The sequence below is a fragment of the Neovison vison genome, chromosome 6 (genome assembly GCF_020171115.1).
Source record: "Neovison vison isolate M4711 chromosome 6, ASM_NN_V1, whole genome shotgun sequence".
Lineage (NCBI taxonomy): Eukaryota > Metazoa > Chordata > Mammalia > Carnivora > Mustelidae > Neogale > Neogale vison.
In genome coordinates, this window is record NC_058096.1 from 215,277,878 (window position 1) to 215,292,399 (window position 14,522).

The 14,522-nt window shown below is 50.9% G+C and overlaps 1 protein-coding gene across 1 annotated transcript in view; it reads left to right on the top strand.

Moving 5' to 3' along the window:
* The window catches only part of CACNA1A (calcium voltage-gated channel subunit alpha1 A), a 214,159-nt gene that overhangs the window by 158,713 nt on the left and 40,924 nt on the right, over positions 1-14,522 (top strand). The window contains exons 26-30 of the mRNA XM_044254073.1: positions 7,573-7,672; positions 9,140-9,300; positions 10,756-10,893; positions 12,441-12,642; positions 13,778-13,942. Of these exons, the coding sequence (XP_044110008.1) occupies positions 7,573-7,672; positions 9,140-9,300; positions 10,756-10,893; positions 12,441-12,642; positions 13,778-13,942 (766 nt within the window). The remainder of the gene's footprint in view (positions 1-7,572; positions 7,673-9,139; positions 9,301-10,755; positions 10,894-12,440; positions 12,643-13,777; positions 13,943-14,522) is intronic.

Here is a 14,522-nt window from a genome sequence, read left to right on the forward strand (position 1 = left end):
TAAATGAGTATTTAAGTATTAGAGCAATGGAAAACACTAAAAAAATACAAAATTTGACTATGTTATTAACGTGTTCTGAAGTTTCAAAAATTAAATAAGTGCACGGTGAATTAGAGGAGAAAGATTGCCACAAATAAGACAAAGAACTATTGGCATTCATATATAAAAAGCAATTACAAATCAACAAGAAATATGAACCTCAGTAGATAAATGGATGAGGGATGTAAACAAAAATTTTGCAGAACGCTGACAACTAAAAAAAAATGGGGGAAAAAATCAGACTCCTTAGAATTCGGAGAAATGGAAAATACAAGTAAGATACAATTTGTTTCCTACCAAGATAGCACCAGTTGCTTCCAAAAAGATTTTTAAAGTGTATTTAAGGATGTCATGAAATATGCTCATTCCTCCCTCCCTCAGGTATTTGAACGACTCCTACAAGGTATCTGGTAGGCACCATGCTAGGTCCTGAGAAAATTTCAATTCTGAGGAGCCAAAATATTTTACTGCCCTCAGCCTGAGTGATTCTATCCCCTGTGGAAATTATTTACGCGCTGTCTGTCTCCATTTCTGTCCCGAATCCCATTCCCTCCCTCGTTCCTATTTCATTCTCCCTCTTTCTCTTACCCCTTTTTTCTCTTCTTCCCTCTAACTGCCTCTCCTGCTCTTTCTCCTTCTCTGTTCCTCTCCATCCCTCCTTCCCTCTTTCTGTGTGTCTCTCTCCTTTTTCATCCTTTTCTCCCCTTTTCCCCCAACCCTGCATTTTCTCTTTTCTGTTATCACTTTCTGTCTCTCTGCTTCTCTTTGCCTACCCAGCCCTCCCCAGCACATACATGTCTCTCTCTGTCTCTGTCCGTCTGTCTGGTTCATATCCTCTCTCCTCTCTTCTCTCTTTCTCTCTCTTTCTCTCTCTCCCTTCTCTGACCCTGGCCCCCTGGGCCTGACCATCTACCTAACCTCTGTGGCCTAGAGAAAGGGGACACTTCTGACCTGGGACAGCCTCTGCCGCAAGGGAGGGCAAGTTAGCAGGCACCTCGCTCTGACTTCCTCTAGCCTTCCAGGGTGATTTTCTCCCAGCAGCCATCAAGTCTCCTAGAGCTCAGGAGATGATAGGTCAAGGGGGACCCTGTCGGCCACATCCGTCTGTCCACACACAACCACTCCTTTGCCAGCTCTGCCTGGGGTGGGGAGTTTTGCTCCCCATGGCCAACCACTGGGTATAGAACAAAAGAAGTGATGACAGGGGCCCATCAGCTAACCCTTGGCCTTGGCACTTTCCTCCCAGACCTCTGTCGGAGCCAGCATGCTTCAGTAAGAAGGAGGGGGACCCCACAGTTGTCCTGCCCCACCTCCATCCCCCAATTTGACCTCACAATTTGGGGAATGGGTGGTGTTCCAAAGACATGGGACTTTCAACCAGAGCACTTTCGCCATAATAAGCTATAGTTGACAATATGCTGTTTCTAGGATCCCTGGAGCTATAATTAGGCTCTACTTTAAGCAAACAATTTGCAAAATCAAAATTATTTTTCCACCAAAAATCAATCAGCAGTATGATTCTTTGTGTTGCAAAAGAATCTGCTAGAGGGAGCTGATTTTTTTTGAATTTTCATTTTATATATGAAATTATACAAGGGCATTCAAAATGAGCCTACAACTCACAGAAATCTGGCAGCATATTTGTAGTCAATCTTTTAAACTGCTTCTATGAAGTTGCTACAGGCATTAAGCCAGCCAACCCATGACCTTGAAAATCCCCATTTTGTATTTTTTTTTTTAATTCGTATGCAAGAAAAAGGTCCAGACTGGGATTTAAGGACATCCTCTAAGCCTCGATGGGCTTGTAGATCATGCAGGAACTAGGGGTGTGAAATTTTGCCAGTGGGATCCTGACAAGTGCTGGCAGCTCTCAAGGGGTTTTGGGAGAACTGACATCCATGCAAGTCCCTTTGTATGATGGTCATGGGGATAGGAGAGGTAGACCCTGAGACCCCCCTGCCAAGACCCTCCCTACCTTGCTGCAAGGAATCCATCTGGTGCTGCCACCTCTCTTTCGAGGCAGGGTTGCAGGCTTGGCACAGTTGGCCAGGCACCTTGATCAAGCCGCTCCTGCATGCCCAGGGCTATATCTGCCCAAAATCCAAAGCAGGAGTCCTCAGGAGGTCTCCTCAGCAAGGTCTCAGAATCCTGCCCCTGGCTGCAGGTTTCTGGCCTCTTTTGCCTGAGAACATTTATCACCCTATGAGGACTTTCTTACTATCTTTTCTTGTTACTACATGGATATCACATTGGTAGGAGTGGGAAGTCTCTGAGGGTCTCAGCCTGAGAGCCCAACCCCAGAATCCTTTGCTTCTTTCCTTTCTGGTCTTTTAGCTCAATTTATCAGTCCAGTGCTTATCTCCTCACAGACAAGGCTGAGACCCCCAAGAGGTGTTAATTAGTCTTATTGCTTTAGAAAGAGCCTCCTGCAAGTCTACAAGTTTGTCTCTTATATGCATGTCCCATCGCCATTCTGTGCCTCAGTTTCCCCATAAAGCCAAAAAATTTGACTGGATAGTCCATCACAGACTCCATATAATTAATCCCCACCAGCAACCTCCTGTGGGAAGTTGTCTCACTGTTCCCATTCTGTAGAGGAGGAAACAGGCCCAGAGGTGAGTCTGGCAGGATCGCTAAAGTAGGGCTCAACCGACAGATTCCAGGGTGCTGCCCATCTCGCAGCTGTGAACGTGGAAGCTTTCACAAATCAGCAGAAGGACACTTGACTGCTTAGCCACCCTGGGTTCCTCGAAAGCCTGGGGAAGGGGGCACAAGAAAGGCTGCTCCTTTCTTCGTTGAAAGGAATCTTGCTGTTCTGGCCTTTTGGGGAGGAGGCAAGGATTCTGCTGTGATCGTGGCCCCGTCTCAGATGTAGGAAAACTATCCCTGTGGTTCTCCAAGGGATGTGTTGAAGCTCTGCTGATCGTTTCCATCCCTCCTGCACCTCACCCGAATCTGTGTGTGTGTGTGTGTGTGTGTCCTGCTCCTTCCACCGACTGTGTGCCGTGTCCACGCGACCACCATTAACACACCATCTCATGAGCCGTCACACGTGATCTCATGCTCTGTGCCCATGCATCGGGGTGGCCAACTGACATGTCTCAGCAGCTGGCAGATCGTGATCCTGCCCTCACTGCCAAGAGTCCATCTGGTGCTGCCACTCCTCCCTCAAGGCAGGCCAGCACAGCTGGCAGAACGCCTTGATCAAGCTTCTCTTGCATGCTCAGGAGCCGAACTGCCAGGAAGCCAAAGAAGGAACCCTCGGGCTGCCGCATTTTTAATCCCATCCTCAACCCAGCCCCTGCACTGAAGACATGATTTTTCTTGTGTGTGACAAAATGGAAAAGAAGACTTGAGTGCAAGATACACGAACCGGGGTTTGAATCTCAGTCTGCCTTTTCCAAGCTGTGTGACCTTGGGCAAGTCACTCTCCCTCTCTGGGCCTCAGCTTCCTCATCTGGAAAACAGGCATGATGGTGCCACAGGCAAACATAGTGACATTCAGAAGGCTCACATTTTACACCTAAAGTCAGGAGGTCAGGCAGAAATCACTATCATCGAAAGATCTATAATAATCCACCGAGGAGAATCTGCATGATTCCATGTATATGATAAGTCCTAGATACCTTGAGCTTTGAGAACCTGGAAGATGAAATCAAAAGGTGAGGGGGGCAGGAAAAATCCAGCGGGAATATCTGTAGACATTTAAACCATTCTGCATTTAGAAATATCACTAACTTTGAATAAAATGTTAAATGGAAAGAAGGAAGGAAGGAAGGTAGGTCACTGGCTTTGGAAGAGGCAGCAGACAGGAAGTTCCAGAGAGTACCTGCCTGGTAGAAGAGTTTCTTTCTTTTTTTTTTTTTTTAAGATTTTATTTATTTATTTGACAGAGAGAGATCACAAGTAGGCAAAGAGGCAGGCAGAGAGAGAGAGGAGGAGGCAGGCTCCCGGCCGAGCAGAGAGCCCGATGCGGGGCTCGATCCTAGGACCCTGAGATCATGACCTGAACCAAAGGCAGAGGCTTAACCTACTGAGCCACCCAGGTGCCCCTATGGTAGAAGAGTTTCTGATGACAGTCAAGTTCCTCTGGCCTTGACCTCCAGCCATGGTTGGAGACCAAGCCTGATTCCAAAGATAAGTGCGAGGGCTGAGTCAGATGCCAAGAGCTTCGTCTCAGGACCCCCAAGACCTGTGTCTAACTACACCCCAAATTGGAACTCTTTGCTGACCTCCCTCTCCTTCCTACCTTAGGGAGTAAAGTCAAGGCCATAGCTACCATGTGTCAAGCATCAGAATCCCCAAGGTCTGTTTTACAGATGAGGACGATAATTAGGGGCAGAGCTGGGATTCAAACCCCAGTGCCCCCCCCCGACTCCAAAGCTCACAATTTCCAAGCCATTCTAAGACCTTCCAGCCCCAGAACCCCTGGAGAAAAGGGGTTTCTCCAGCTCTTGGCAGTGACCTTCAGTGGTGAATTTGCCTTTGGTCATTGACAACTTTCTGGCTGTCCTGCTACTTGGAAATTTGGCTTTCTTGGTGCTGTTGGGCAGTGCCGGGAGCCTGCCGAGGGCAGGGGACTGACGGGGGGCTTCCAGATGGAAGGCTGGATGTCGGCCAGAGCCACAAGCCTGAGGCTGCCCCTCCTGGTGCCCGGGTAGGGCAGGGGGCGCTCAGGTGTGTGTGCGTGTGTATGTGTGTGTTCTGTGTTCTTTCTTCTGAGGCCGCTTACGATCTGTCTCTCCTTCCGATGCCACCTCACCAGGAGCAGTACACGGTAAAGTTTTCTCTCTCTCTCTCTCTCTCTCTCTCCTTTTCTCTCTCCTTTTCTCTCTCTTTCATTTTGTCTCTCGTTCTCCATGCCCTGGTGCAGCTGTGTTGGTTCTGGGCCTGTTTCCACGGCCTTCTGTTTTTGCTGCCGTCCGTTTCTTGTGGTGACCAGAGCCCGCCCTCAGTCTCTCTACGGGGAGGAGGATCCCTAAGGGGTCTTGGCCACTGCCTCCCACCATGACCCACCATGAGTCCAGTTCTTGGCAGAGAATAGAAAGGACATGGGGAAGCGGGGCCTCTGCAAGGTCTGATTTCAACAAGTCAGACAAACGTGGTGGGGCGGTTCCTAGAGTGGTAAGCGTGTCCAGACCCCGAGATGGGACAAGCCACACAACCAGGACTTGGGCTCTAAAAGGAGAAATTGGCCTCCCAAGGAGCATCTACACTTTCAGCAAAGCCGGTTCGAAGTCGGGTTGTTTCTGTGAGCGCGCCTTGATCCAGCCATTCCTGCATGCTCAGAACCCAAACTGCCAGGAACGCTCCTCACTGCCTCAATAAACAAGACTGTTTCTCAGCCTCACTTGAGGCCAAAGTACCTCGTGGGGGAGAGGGCCCTGCAGGGGGGAGGCCAGGGAGTCCTTTTCAGAGAGTGGATATGCCCATGGGAGTCGAGCTTCCAAATGTCAGCCATTCAGTGCTTCGATTGTAGCCGGTTCCACATACAACCTAGACGTCCACCTGCTTGACATTTTTTCCACCAACACGTAGTCTAAACTGCGCTTCAGTTTTTGCTGGGAAACTGGATCATCCCGTTACAACCAGTATTGTTAACCTCAGACAGAACCACGGCTGGTAATGTGAATCCCACAGGCATGAGAAACAGTGACAATGTGACTTGTCACATCCAAGCTGGCTTGTAGGAATTCCAGAGAAATTAGTGAGTGTTAGGGAAACATTACAGACCTCCTAGCACATCTTGGAGACTTTCCACTCTTACCAAAGCAAAAGGCCTAAAACATTCTTGAAGAAGAAATCACTGGTTTCCCTGTGTGGTCTAATTATTTAATTGTGTCCCTGTTCTGCCTCACATTACCTCAGTGACTCTCTTGACATGTGTCACTTCAGGGGCACAGCCTTGAGATAACAATGATGACCTTGGCTTTAAAAAGGGAAAAGCAGGTTGCAGCTGAATCCCGGAGCACAGCTGTGCCCTGCAGGATAACGTCCAGTTCTCCTCTTTATTCCCTGACAAATGAGAGAAAGGAGATCTAAAAGAAAGGTTGTTTTTGTGTCCAGACACCCAGACACACCATAGTGGGGGTCCCTGGGATAGCTCTCCATGTGACCCACGAGGTAACAAGAGAGAGAGATGTTCACTGCAGGACCCTCAAAGAACTCTGATCTAGATCCATTCATGGGCGTCCTGAGACCACACGCCAGGGACATGATGGGGGCTGGGACAAGAACCAAGATGAAAGGGAAAATGGACACGTAGATGAATAAATCACAATTTGAGCCTTTGAGGGGTTGTCTGTCTAAAGCCTGAAGCCAAAGACAGAAGCAAAGGTGACTGTGGAGCAGCAGTAGGGGCTGGTAAAACCCAGCGGCAATCGGGGAAGGCTGTCAGATAAAGGATCATCTAACTTGGCTTTGGGGGCTGCGTGGTCCTGTGAATGGAGAGGTGGAGGAAGGGCATTTCTAGCAGCAGGAACAGTATGTGCAAAAGCAGAGGGAGACCAAAGAGCGTAGCTTTTTGTGACGAAAGGGTGTGTCACAGTTGATGGGAATGCAAAGGCAAAGGTAAGTTGGGTTAGATTTCCAAGAGCCTTGAATGCCACGCCCAAAGTCTCCACTTCTAGTAATTCAGATGCTCCAGAAGGATTCGGAGAGGGAGAGCGAAATGGTCATTGACTTTGACCACTGTGTGCAGAAAACATCAAAGGAGAGAGAGACAGGGAGTGAGGGTGTGGGGGACTGGGAAATGGGTAACGAGAGTCCAGCATAAGTTGGTGCCCAGGGACAAGGATGGAGATGTTATGGGGGTAACCCACTGGGGATGGAGGACAGGAAGCTGAATGTGACATTTGGGTTTCTGACTTGGGAGACTGGGTAGATGGTGAGTTCTATTAACCACAAGACCTTGAGGGCTGCACCCAATGCCCTCCTCTTGGGGGACCCACATCATGGCTGGGTAAGGGTAGGAAGGCATCTGCAGGGGCCGTAGGGCAAAAGGCTCAAGTCCAGTGGACCCCGGACTAAAAAACCTCTATGCAGCTCTCTGGAAAAACAGGCTAAGGGATCCTGGCAGAGGTTCAACATGGGCATCTGAAGTCTGGTTCTTTCCTTTTGTGTGAACTCAGGGAATAGTGGGGGAGGCCCACATTAAGTACTTCCTGAATCCTGTTGGAAGAGCCCACCAAGACCACCCCCGGTCAGCATACAAGGGCAGCCAGCTCTCCTCTGCTAGGTCTGAGCACCCCCCTGCCACTCCTACAGCTACTCAAGCCAGGCCAAGTGGTGGAGGACCTTAACAAATCCTGAGACAAGAACCACAGAAAGCCATCTGTTGATTATCTCTTGAGCTCAAACATAGCAGGAATGCTTACCACTCTTCCCCAGAAAGGGCAGTACTGTGCCAGGCTCCCCTCAGACCCTTAGGCCTGAGAGGGTGGGGGTGGTCACATGGAGTTGTGGGCCACCCACCACCCAGACTGACTTCTGCTCCCTCTCTTCCCTTCTCCGTACCCTAACATCCCTCCACAGTGGCAATAGCAAAGGAAAGGACATCAACACAATTAAATCCCTCCGAGTCCTCCGGGTGCTACGACCTCTTAAAACCATCAAGCGGTTGCCAAAGCTCAAGGTGAGATTGGGGCATGTGGGAGGCCTGTCTGGGTTGCCATGTACAGTTGGACAGGTTGCATGCTGCTCAAGGACATGACATTGAAAGGGGTGCTGATAACATCACATCTGTCATATATGGATATATTTATTATTAGAACTTTCCAGCAGATGGCAGTAAAGTGAGTTGATCTAACAAAATCTGTGTATTGTGACAGTTTTCCATTAGATGAAATGTCTTAAGGTGGAGATCCCTTTTCCTAATTCACAGGAGGACATCATATGGATAAAATAGGGCACAACCATAATGTGGGAAGCCAGAAACTGGGTTTCTGCTCCCACACAACTTTTTGCTTTTCACCAGTCTGTTCTAGGCTCTATTATCTTCTGTTCCAAAATAGTATGAACCAGTATTTCCCAAGCTTGTCATTCAGGAGAAACGGGAGAAAAGAAAAGGAAATGCAACCTAGTCATCCAAACATACCTTTTCCACTGATGTTCCACCCAATGGCCACCTGTATTATCTCCTACTTCATGTTAAAGTCCTCGCTTTTTTTTTTTTATTTAAACAAATGTGTTTTAAAAGGAAATGCTATGCCAAGGTTCTCAAATTGGAACCCAGTGTTAACAGAAGGTAAAACTAAATACATTCCCCCAAAAAGACACGGTTATTAAAATCTAGCCAAAAAGATTGCCTGAAAAAGGCTTCGGACATGGGTACTTGCTCTTCCCAGGTTAAAAAAAGAAAAGTATCAGGATTAGGTGCTCACAGTAGCAACAAAGCAAGACTTTCTCCTTCACCCAAAAGGACTGAAGGGAAAAGTGGAAAGTGAATAACTTTGTTACCATGCAGTTCAGCACGACTTGGTGACTTAGCGTTGGGCTCCTGCAGGACCTAAAGGAAGGTCCTTTGTCGCCCAGGTGTGCCCCTCCCCCATGACTTTGGTACTTGTGCTCCCAGATATGTGGCAGCCCTTTGGGCAGGAAAGCTTGCGCTGAAACACGTGCGATGCAGTCCAGCCCTATTTGGTGCTGTGGTTCTTCATCTTTTTCTGGTGGCAGCCCCTCCCCCCACCGTCCCCACCCCCCCCCCGAAAGCTGGCCTATAGTTGCAGGGGGCTGGAGGACCCTTACCCACTTATGGTTAGGACCCACTATGGTTAGAAGCAGAACGCGGTGGGAGACGCTGCGAGCGGAACCCCTGTCTTCTTTGGGAGATGATGGAAAGATGCCATCTCACCCAGGATGGAATCTCCTGGGCCTGGGAGGTCAGCTCCCAAAGCCGGAGCGCCCCCTACTGCTCAGTGGGCAGAAGGAAGGGAGGGAGAAAGGGGGAGGCAGGGACGCGGAATCAACGGGAAAGGCCTTGTCTGTGAGATGGAACGTGGGCAAACTGGCCACACGTTGGTACCACGGGCTGCTGGAGGCAGAGGCCGGGCAGGCCCGCAGCCCCTCATGCCCTCTCTCCTCTCCGCCCCCCGCCCCCCAGGCCGTGTTCGACTGTGTGGTGAACTCGCTCAAGAACGTCTTCAACATCCTCATCGTCTACATGCTGTTCATGTTCATCTTCGCTGTGGTGGCCGTGCAGCTGTTCAAGGGCAAGTTCTTCCACTGCACTGACGAGTCCAAGGAGTTCGAGAAAGATTGCCGGTGGGTCTCTGCTCTCCTCGGTGTGTCCCCGCGGGGGGGGGGGGGCGGGCCAGGGGGGAAGGGCTGGGGCGGGGCCAGAAGCTCCCCTGGGCTTGGAAACACCCTGGACGTGACCCAGGTGCAACCCGCTTAGGACTGGAGTGGGAAGAAAAGGTTTTGGTGTTTGCATCTGCCGTGCATCGCTCCGGTCCCCACCTTTGTCCCATGAGGGCTATTCATATTCGTCCACATTCCCTTTTTGGAAAACCTTGACCGGCAGATGGCGTTTCAAAGTGAAAATGTTTTGCGATTTTAGAAAGATCACATAGTGCGAGTTACACATAGGACATCAGTCGCACCCTCAGCTGGGTCTAAGGCATCCCTGTAATCAAACCGATTTTTTGTTTTTGTGTGTCTTTTTGTGTGTGTTTGTTTGTTTTCTGGGAACCATGCAACTTGCTTGCACCAAATGGGACAAATGACAAGGGTGAAGAGCTTCAGGTCCAGTCGGGTCAGGTTGCATTGCCAAACGAATTAGGTCAGAGGTGGACAAATTTTGTCTGCCAGGGGCCGGATCCTATGTGCTTGATCTCTAAGGGGTCTACAGTTCTCCACAGCCCGTGTCCGCTCCCATCCTAATGCAGAGCAGCCACACAACACGGGGACAATCGGGCATGTCTGTGTTATTTCTAGAAATGAAAATTGTGAATGCCGGACACGTTTAATTTGTCACGAATGCATTCTTTTTATTTGTTTTCAACCACTGAAAAAGGTAGGAAAACCGTTCTCACTCTGTGGACCATACAGAAACAGGTGCACATCTGGTCCGCAGGTCATAACTTGCCACCCCTGACTTAAGAGAAAAGTGTTCAGTTTTCATAATTTTCTAGATTTTGGAGTCATGGAGGAGAAATTGTAGACCAGAAGTCGCCCCATCTTTGGGTCAGCCTCGTGATAGAAATTGCTAAGCCTTTAACTAAGCTCCCTGTAAATTTTACCATCGCCCGGTGTAAAACCTGACTAGGCAGGGAATTTCAGCCTCTTGTTTTGGTGGCTGGGTCTTGACATTGGAAGGACCCCACACTCGGCCACGTGTCTGGGGCTGAGCCTTGTGTCCTGCCCTGAAAAGGAGCGGCAGTCGCCCCCTCCGGCCTGAAGAACCCAGAGGTGTGCCTCCCTCTCGTCCTGCTCTCAACCCCCCAAGGCTGAGACTCCCACCTGCAGGACCGGAAGTTTTTGGGTTACAAGTGAGTGCTTGGTCCTGAGTCGGCTCGTGGCCTCGAGTCCGGCCTCATGTGGGGGTTTGTCTCCAAGTGGACGCACACAGACGTCAGGGAGACCCGCTGGAGGCTGCTGCCTGGGCTGAGGGACCCAGTGGGGGCTGGTGGTCCCCTCTTCTTCTTTCTTCTCTCTCTGACTGCTGAAGATGAGTGTCCCCTTCTTCTGTTTACTCATGGCCCCCATTTTCTGTGGCAGCGGCAAGTACCTCCTCTACGAGAAGAACGAGGTGAAGGCACGGGACAGACAGTGGAAGAAATACGAGTTCCATTATGACAACGTGCTGTGGGCTCTGCTGACTCTCTTCACCGTGTCCACGGGAGAAGGCTGGCCACAGTGAGTGGCCCACCAGAGAGCCCCGCGGAGGAGCTGGGGGCGGGGGGTGGGGGGCTAGGGAGCAGGACAGGGGAGGGTCTGAGAGCCCAGTGCTGAGGAAGGCCTGGCTGAGGAGAGGCTGGCTCCTGGCTTCCCAAGGTGGAGACCCCACTAGGGGCGTGAGGGGCTGTCACCGGAACGCCAGCCCACAACGTGTGGCTGGGCCTGTGGGACAGGAACCCAGCCCTCACTGAGCTCCGTCTGCCAGACTCTGATTGTGGAATAGGCATTGCTTCTAATTTGCAGGGAGGCTTCCTAGACACAGGTAGTCCCATCTCTTAACCCTTCCTGTGCCGGTGAGTGCAGATCTCCAGGACCAGGGTGTGTGGACATGACATTTCCCAAGTCCCTGTGACCACAGGATCATTCTTCGCCCAGAACAGGGCAAGGGCCTGGGTGAGGCTGAATCATGTGCAAGTCCAGGGCTGGACCTGTCTTTACTTCAAGTGTTGATTTTTTTTTCATCGTAGGTCTTTTTGGCATTTGTAATAATTTGCTTAAATATTGCAGTAAAATGCTATTTCTCCTGATGACTGAGAGGTTAGGCACCTCCTTAATTTGTGTCCAAGGCAAGTGCCTCACTCTCCTCACCCAAGTCCTGGTCCTCCTCCCAGAGGTCTCAAAAATGCAAGTTGACTCCAGTGCGCCCTCATCGTCCTCCCCTCCCTCCCTCCTGCTCTCAGGAAACATACCAGCCCTCATGTGCCTTTCCACCCACCCACACACACACTCAGTACCCACTTACATGGGGCCAGTGCTAGCCCATACGGCACCTTGGAGAAAATTTTTTAGACAGCCCTTCCTCAGCAGACTTCACTTCCATCTGTCAGAAAATCATTGCAATATACTTAATGGTTTTGTTCAAATGAGGTATTTCATGGCCACCTGCCCAAAAGTTGTCATCATAAATACACAAATCTATCATGACTACAGTATGAATGGCACCCCTTAGGCACAGAACCCTTGAGCAGTGCACAATCTGTGCAACTGTTCAGAGCAGCTACGCACATACACACCCACGTTCATCCCCACTACCCTTCTCAGCTCCCACCACCAGCTGTGCTTAAATGCCCCCACACACACTCATATCTGTCTCCATGACCCTATACACCCTCCCATCCATCACCACCAACCTGGTTTCCCATCCCAACTTGGCCAGACCTTAGTGGGTGAACTTCAGGAGGTCACTTTAATTTGTTAAACCTTAATTTCCTCATGTGCAAAAAGGAGCCAGTGGTAACCTCCCCGAGAGGGTAGCAGAGAAAATAAATAAAATCATGCCCAGCACTTAATAACCTTCCAGAAGCATTGATGAAGGTAACGGACGCTGTTTTTGATCCTCCCCACAGACAAAGGAGGTGGGAAGACTTCTGGCTTTGTAAAGTCACCACAGTAATTGGCATCTGAAAACAATGACTACTCTCATTTCTTTGCTGTTTTCTCTTAACATCTCCCTCCATTCCTGTGACCCACCCCCTTGCCCCCTCTCCCCACCCCACCCCTCACAGAGTCCTCAAGCACTCCGTGGACGCCACCTTTGAGAACCAGGGCCCCAGCCCCGGGTACCGCATGGAGATGTCCATCTTCTACGTTGTCTACTTCGTGGTTTTCCCCTTCTTCTTCGTCAATATCTTTGTGGCCTTGATCATCATCACCTTCCAGGAGCAGGGGGACAAGATGATGGAGGAATACAGCCTGGAGAAAAATGAGGTGCTACTTCCCGCCTGCATCCCTTGTTTAAAAATTGAGGACACCCCCCCAAACACACACATACATGCACGCATGCGCGCACACACACACACATACACGCGCACATGCGCACACACACACCGAGGAAACAGCTTCTGGGGGCATCTGGGGTGGGCACAGCAGCATCCTGCAAGCAGAAGTCCATCTGCTGGGCAGCCCGTCCTGGGGTTCCCAGAGGAAGACACACCGACCGCAGGTGTCTGTATCAGTCAGTTTGGAACAGCTTTGCCGCTCCAGAATCTCGGCGCCAGATACCCACAAAGGGATTGATGGAGTTCTTGCTCAACACCACATGTCTCGGGGGACTCTGGTCCACATCATCTTTACTCTGGTTACCCTCTGAGTCTCTGCAGATCAAGAAGAGAGAATGGCAAACCCCGGTCCAATTTTTGTGCTGTGTGCCCCGAAGGGACACGTGTCCCTTCTGTCCATATCTCATTAGCCAGAGCAAGTCACACATCAATGTCTGATATCAGCGGGGTGAGGGAGTATGATCTCCCCGAGGGCAGGGTGGTGAATATTTATGAATGAAAATCCAGTCCTCCAGAGAGGACAGACCTGGCTCTTTGCCCTTCTAGAATCATCCAAGCTAGGAAGAGGACCTGAAATCCATCCTTCCTCTGCTCTGTTGGCCCCTAAGACTAAGCAGCCATTATTCCTCCTTCCCGTAAAGCAAAGGAGGAAAAGAAGCAAAATATTCAGTAGGAAAGAACGGTCAGACTTCAAGGCAGACTCTGTTTCAGGTTCAGGTTTGGCCCACTTGGCAGCTGTGCCGCGTCAGGCAAGGGGCTTAACCTCTCTGAGTTTCTGTTTTCCTCCCCTGCAAAGTAGGGTTATCGAGAGTCCCCACTTCCCGTGTTTGCTGCAGGGATTCGGGGAGGTCACAAGGGGCATGTTAGTGCAAGATCAGGCAGACAATGACTTCTCAAGGAGCCGCAGCTGCTGGCAGAAGAAAATGGTCTGGTGAAGGGCTTCTGAGAGTGGGGAATCCCGGCTGGGGACAGGCTCGAGCAGATGTGCCGGAGAACCGTGGCCAGTGGGATGGGGGGGTGCTCTCCTACCCCCGGCCCTCACCCCACCGGCCTCTCTCCTGCAGAGAGCCTGCATCGACTTCGCCATCAGTGCCAAACCGCTGACCCGACACATGCCCCAGAACAAGCAGAGTTTCCAGTACCGGATGTGGCAGTTCGTGGTGTCCCCGCCCTTCGAGTATACCATCATGGCCATGATCGCTCTCAACACCATCGTGCTCATGATGAAGGTGAGCCCCCAGGCTGCGTAAGCCCCATGCGTGCCCGCCCCTCCCACCCGCCCTCCTCTGGCCCACTGGGGCCATGGGCACCAAGTTTCACAGGCAGACCACACTCCGTCACCACTGCAGAGCCTCTGCTCCGGCTGTTCCCTCTGCCGGACACACAGTTCCCACCCCTCGGCCTCGCCAGCTCCTTCCGCCTGCATCTGCAGGAAGCCATTCCCGACCTCCCATGACTGCACGAGGCACCTGTCTTTGCAAGCACCAGTGATCCCATGAGCCATACCATATCAGCGTCGGGTTGCCCGGCACGCTCCCCCACCAGCCTGTGAGCTCCGAGGGCCCAGGCAAGTCCCAGTCACCCCCTGAATTCCTGGGGTTCAAGGAATCCTTGGCCTTAAGGGCACAGGAGGCCCTTTATAAATGTCCTGTGGCTGAACTGAGGAAGGAGGGGCAGGCAAGGACCTCGCAATTCTTGGGGCCACAGAGCCTCTTCAGGGTGAAAAGTCAGAATGTCTCGCCCCGTGGTTTGGAAACCAAAGGGCCGGATATAAGCCCAGCTCTGCCATTTATCTCAGCATTTAACTTT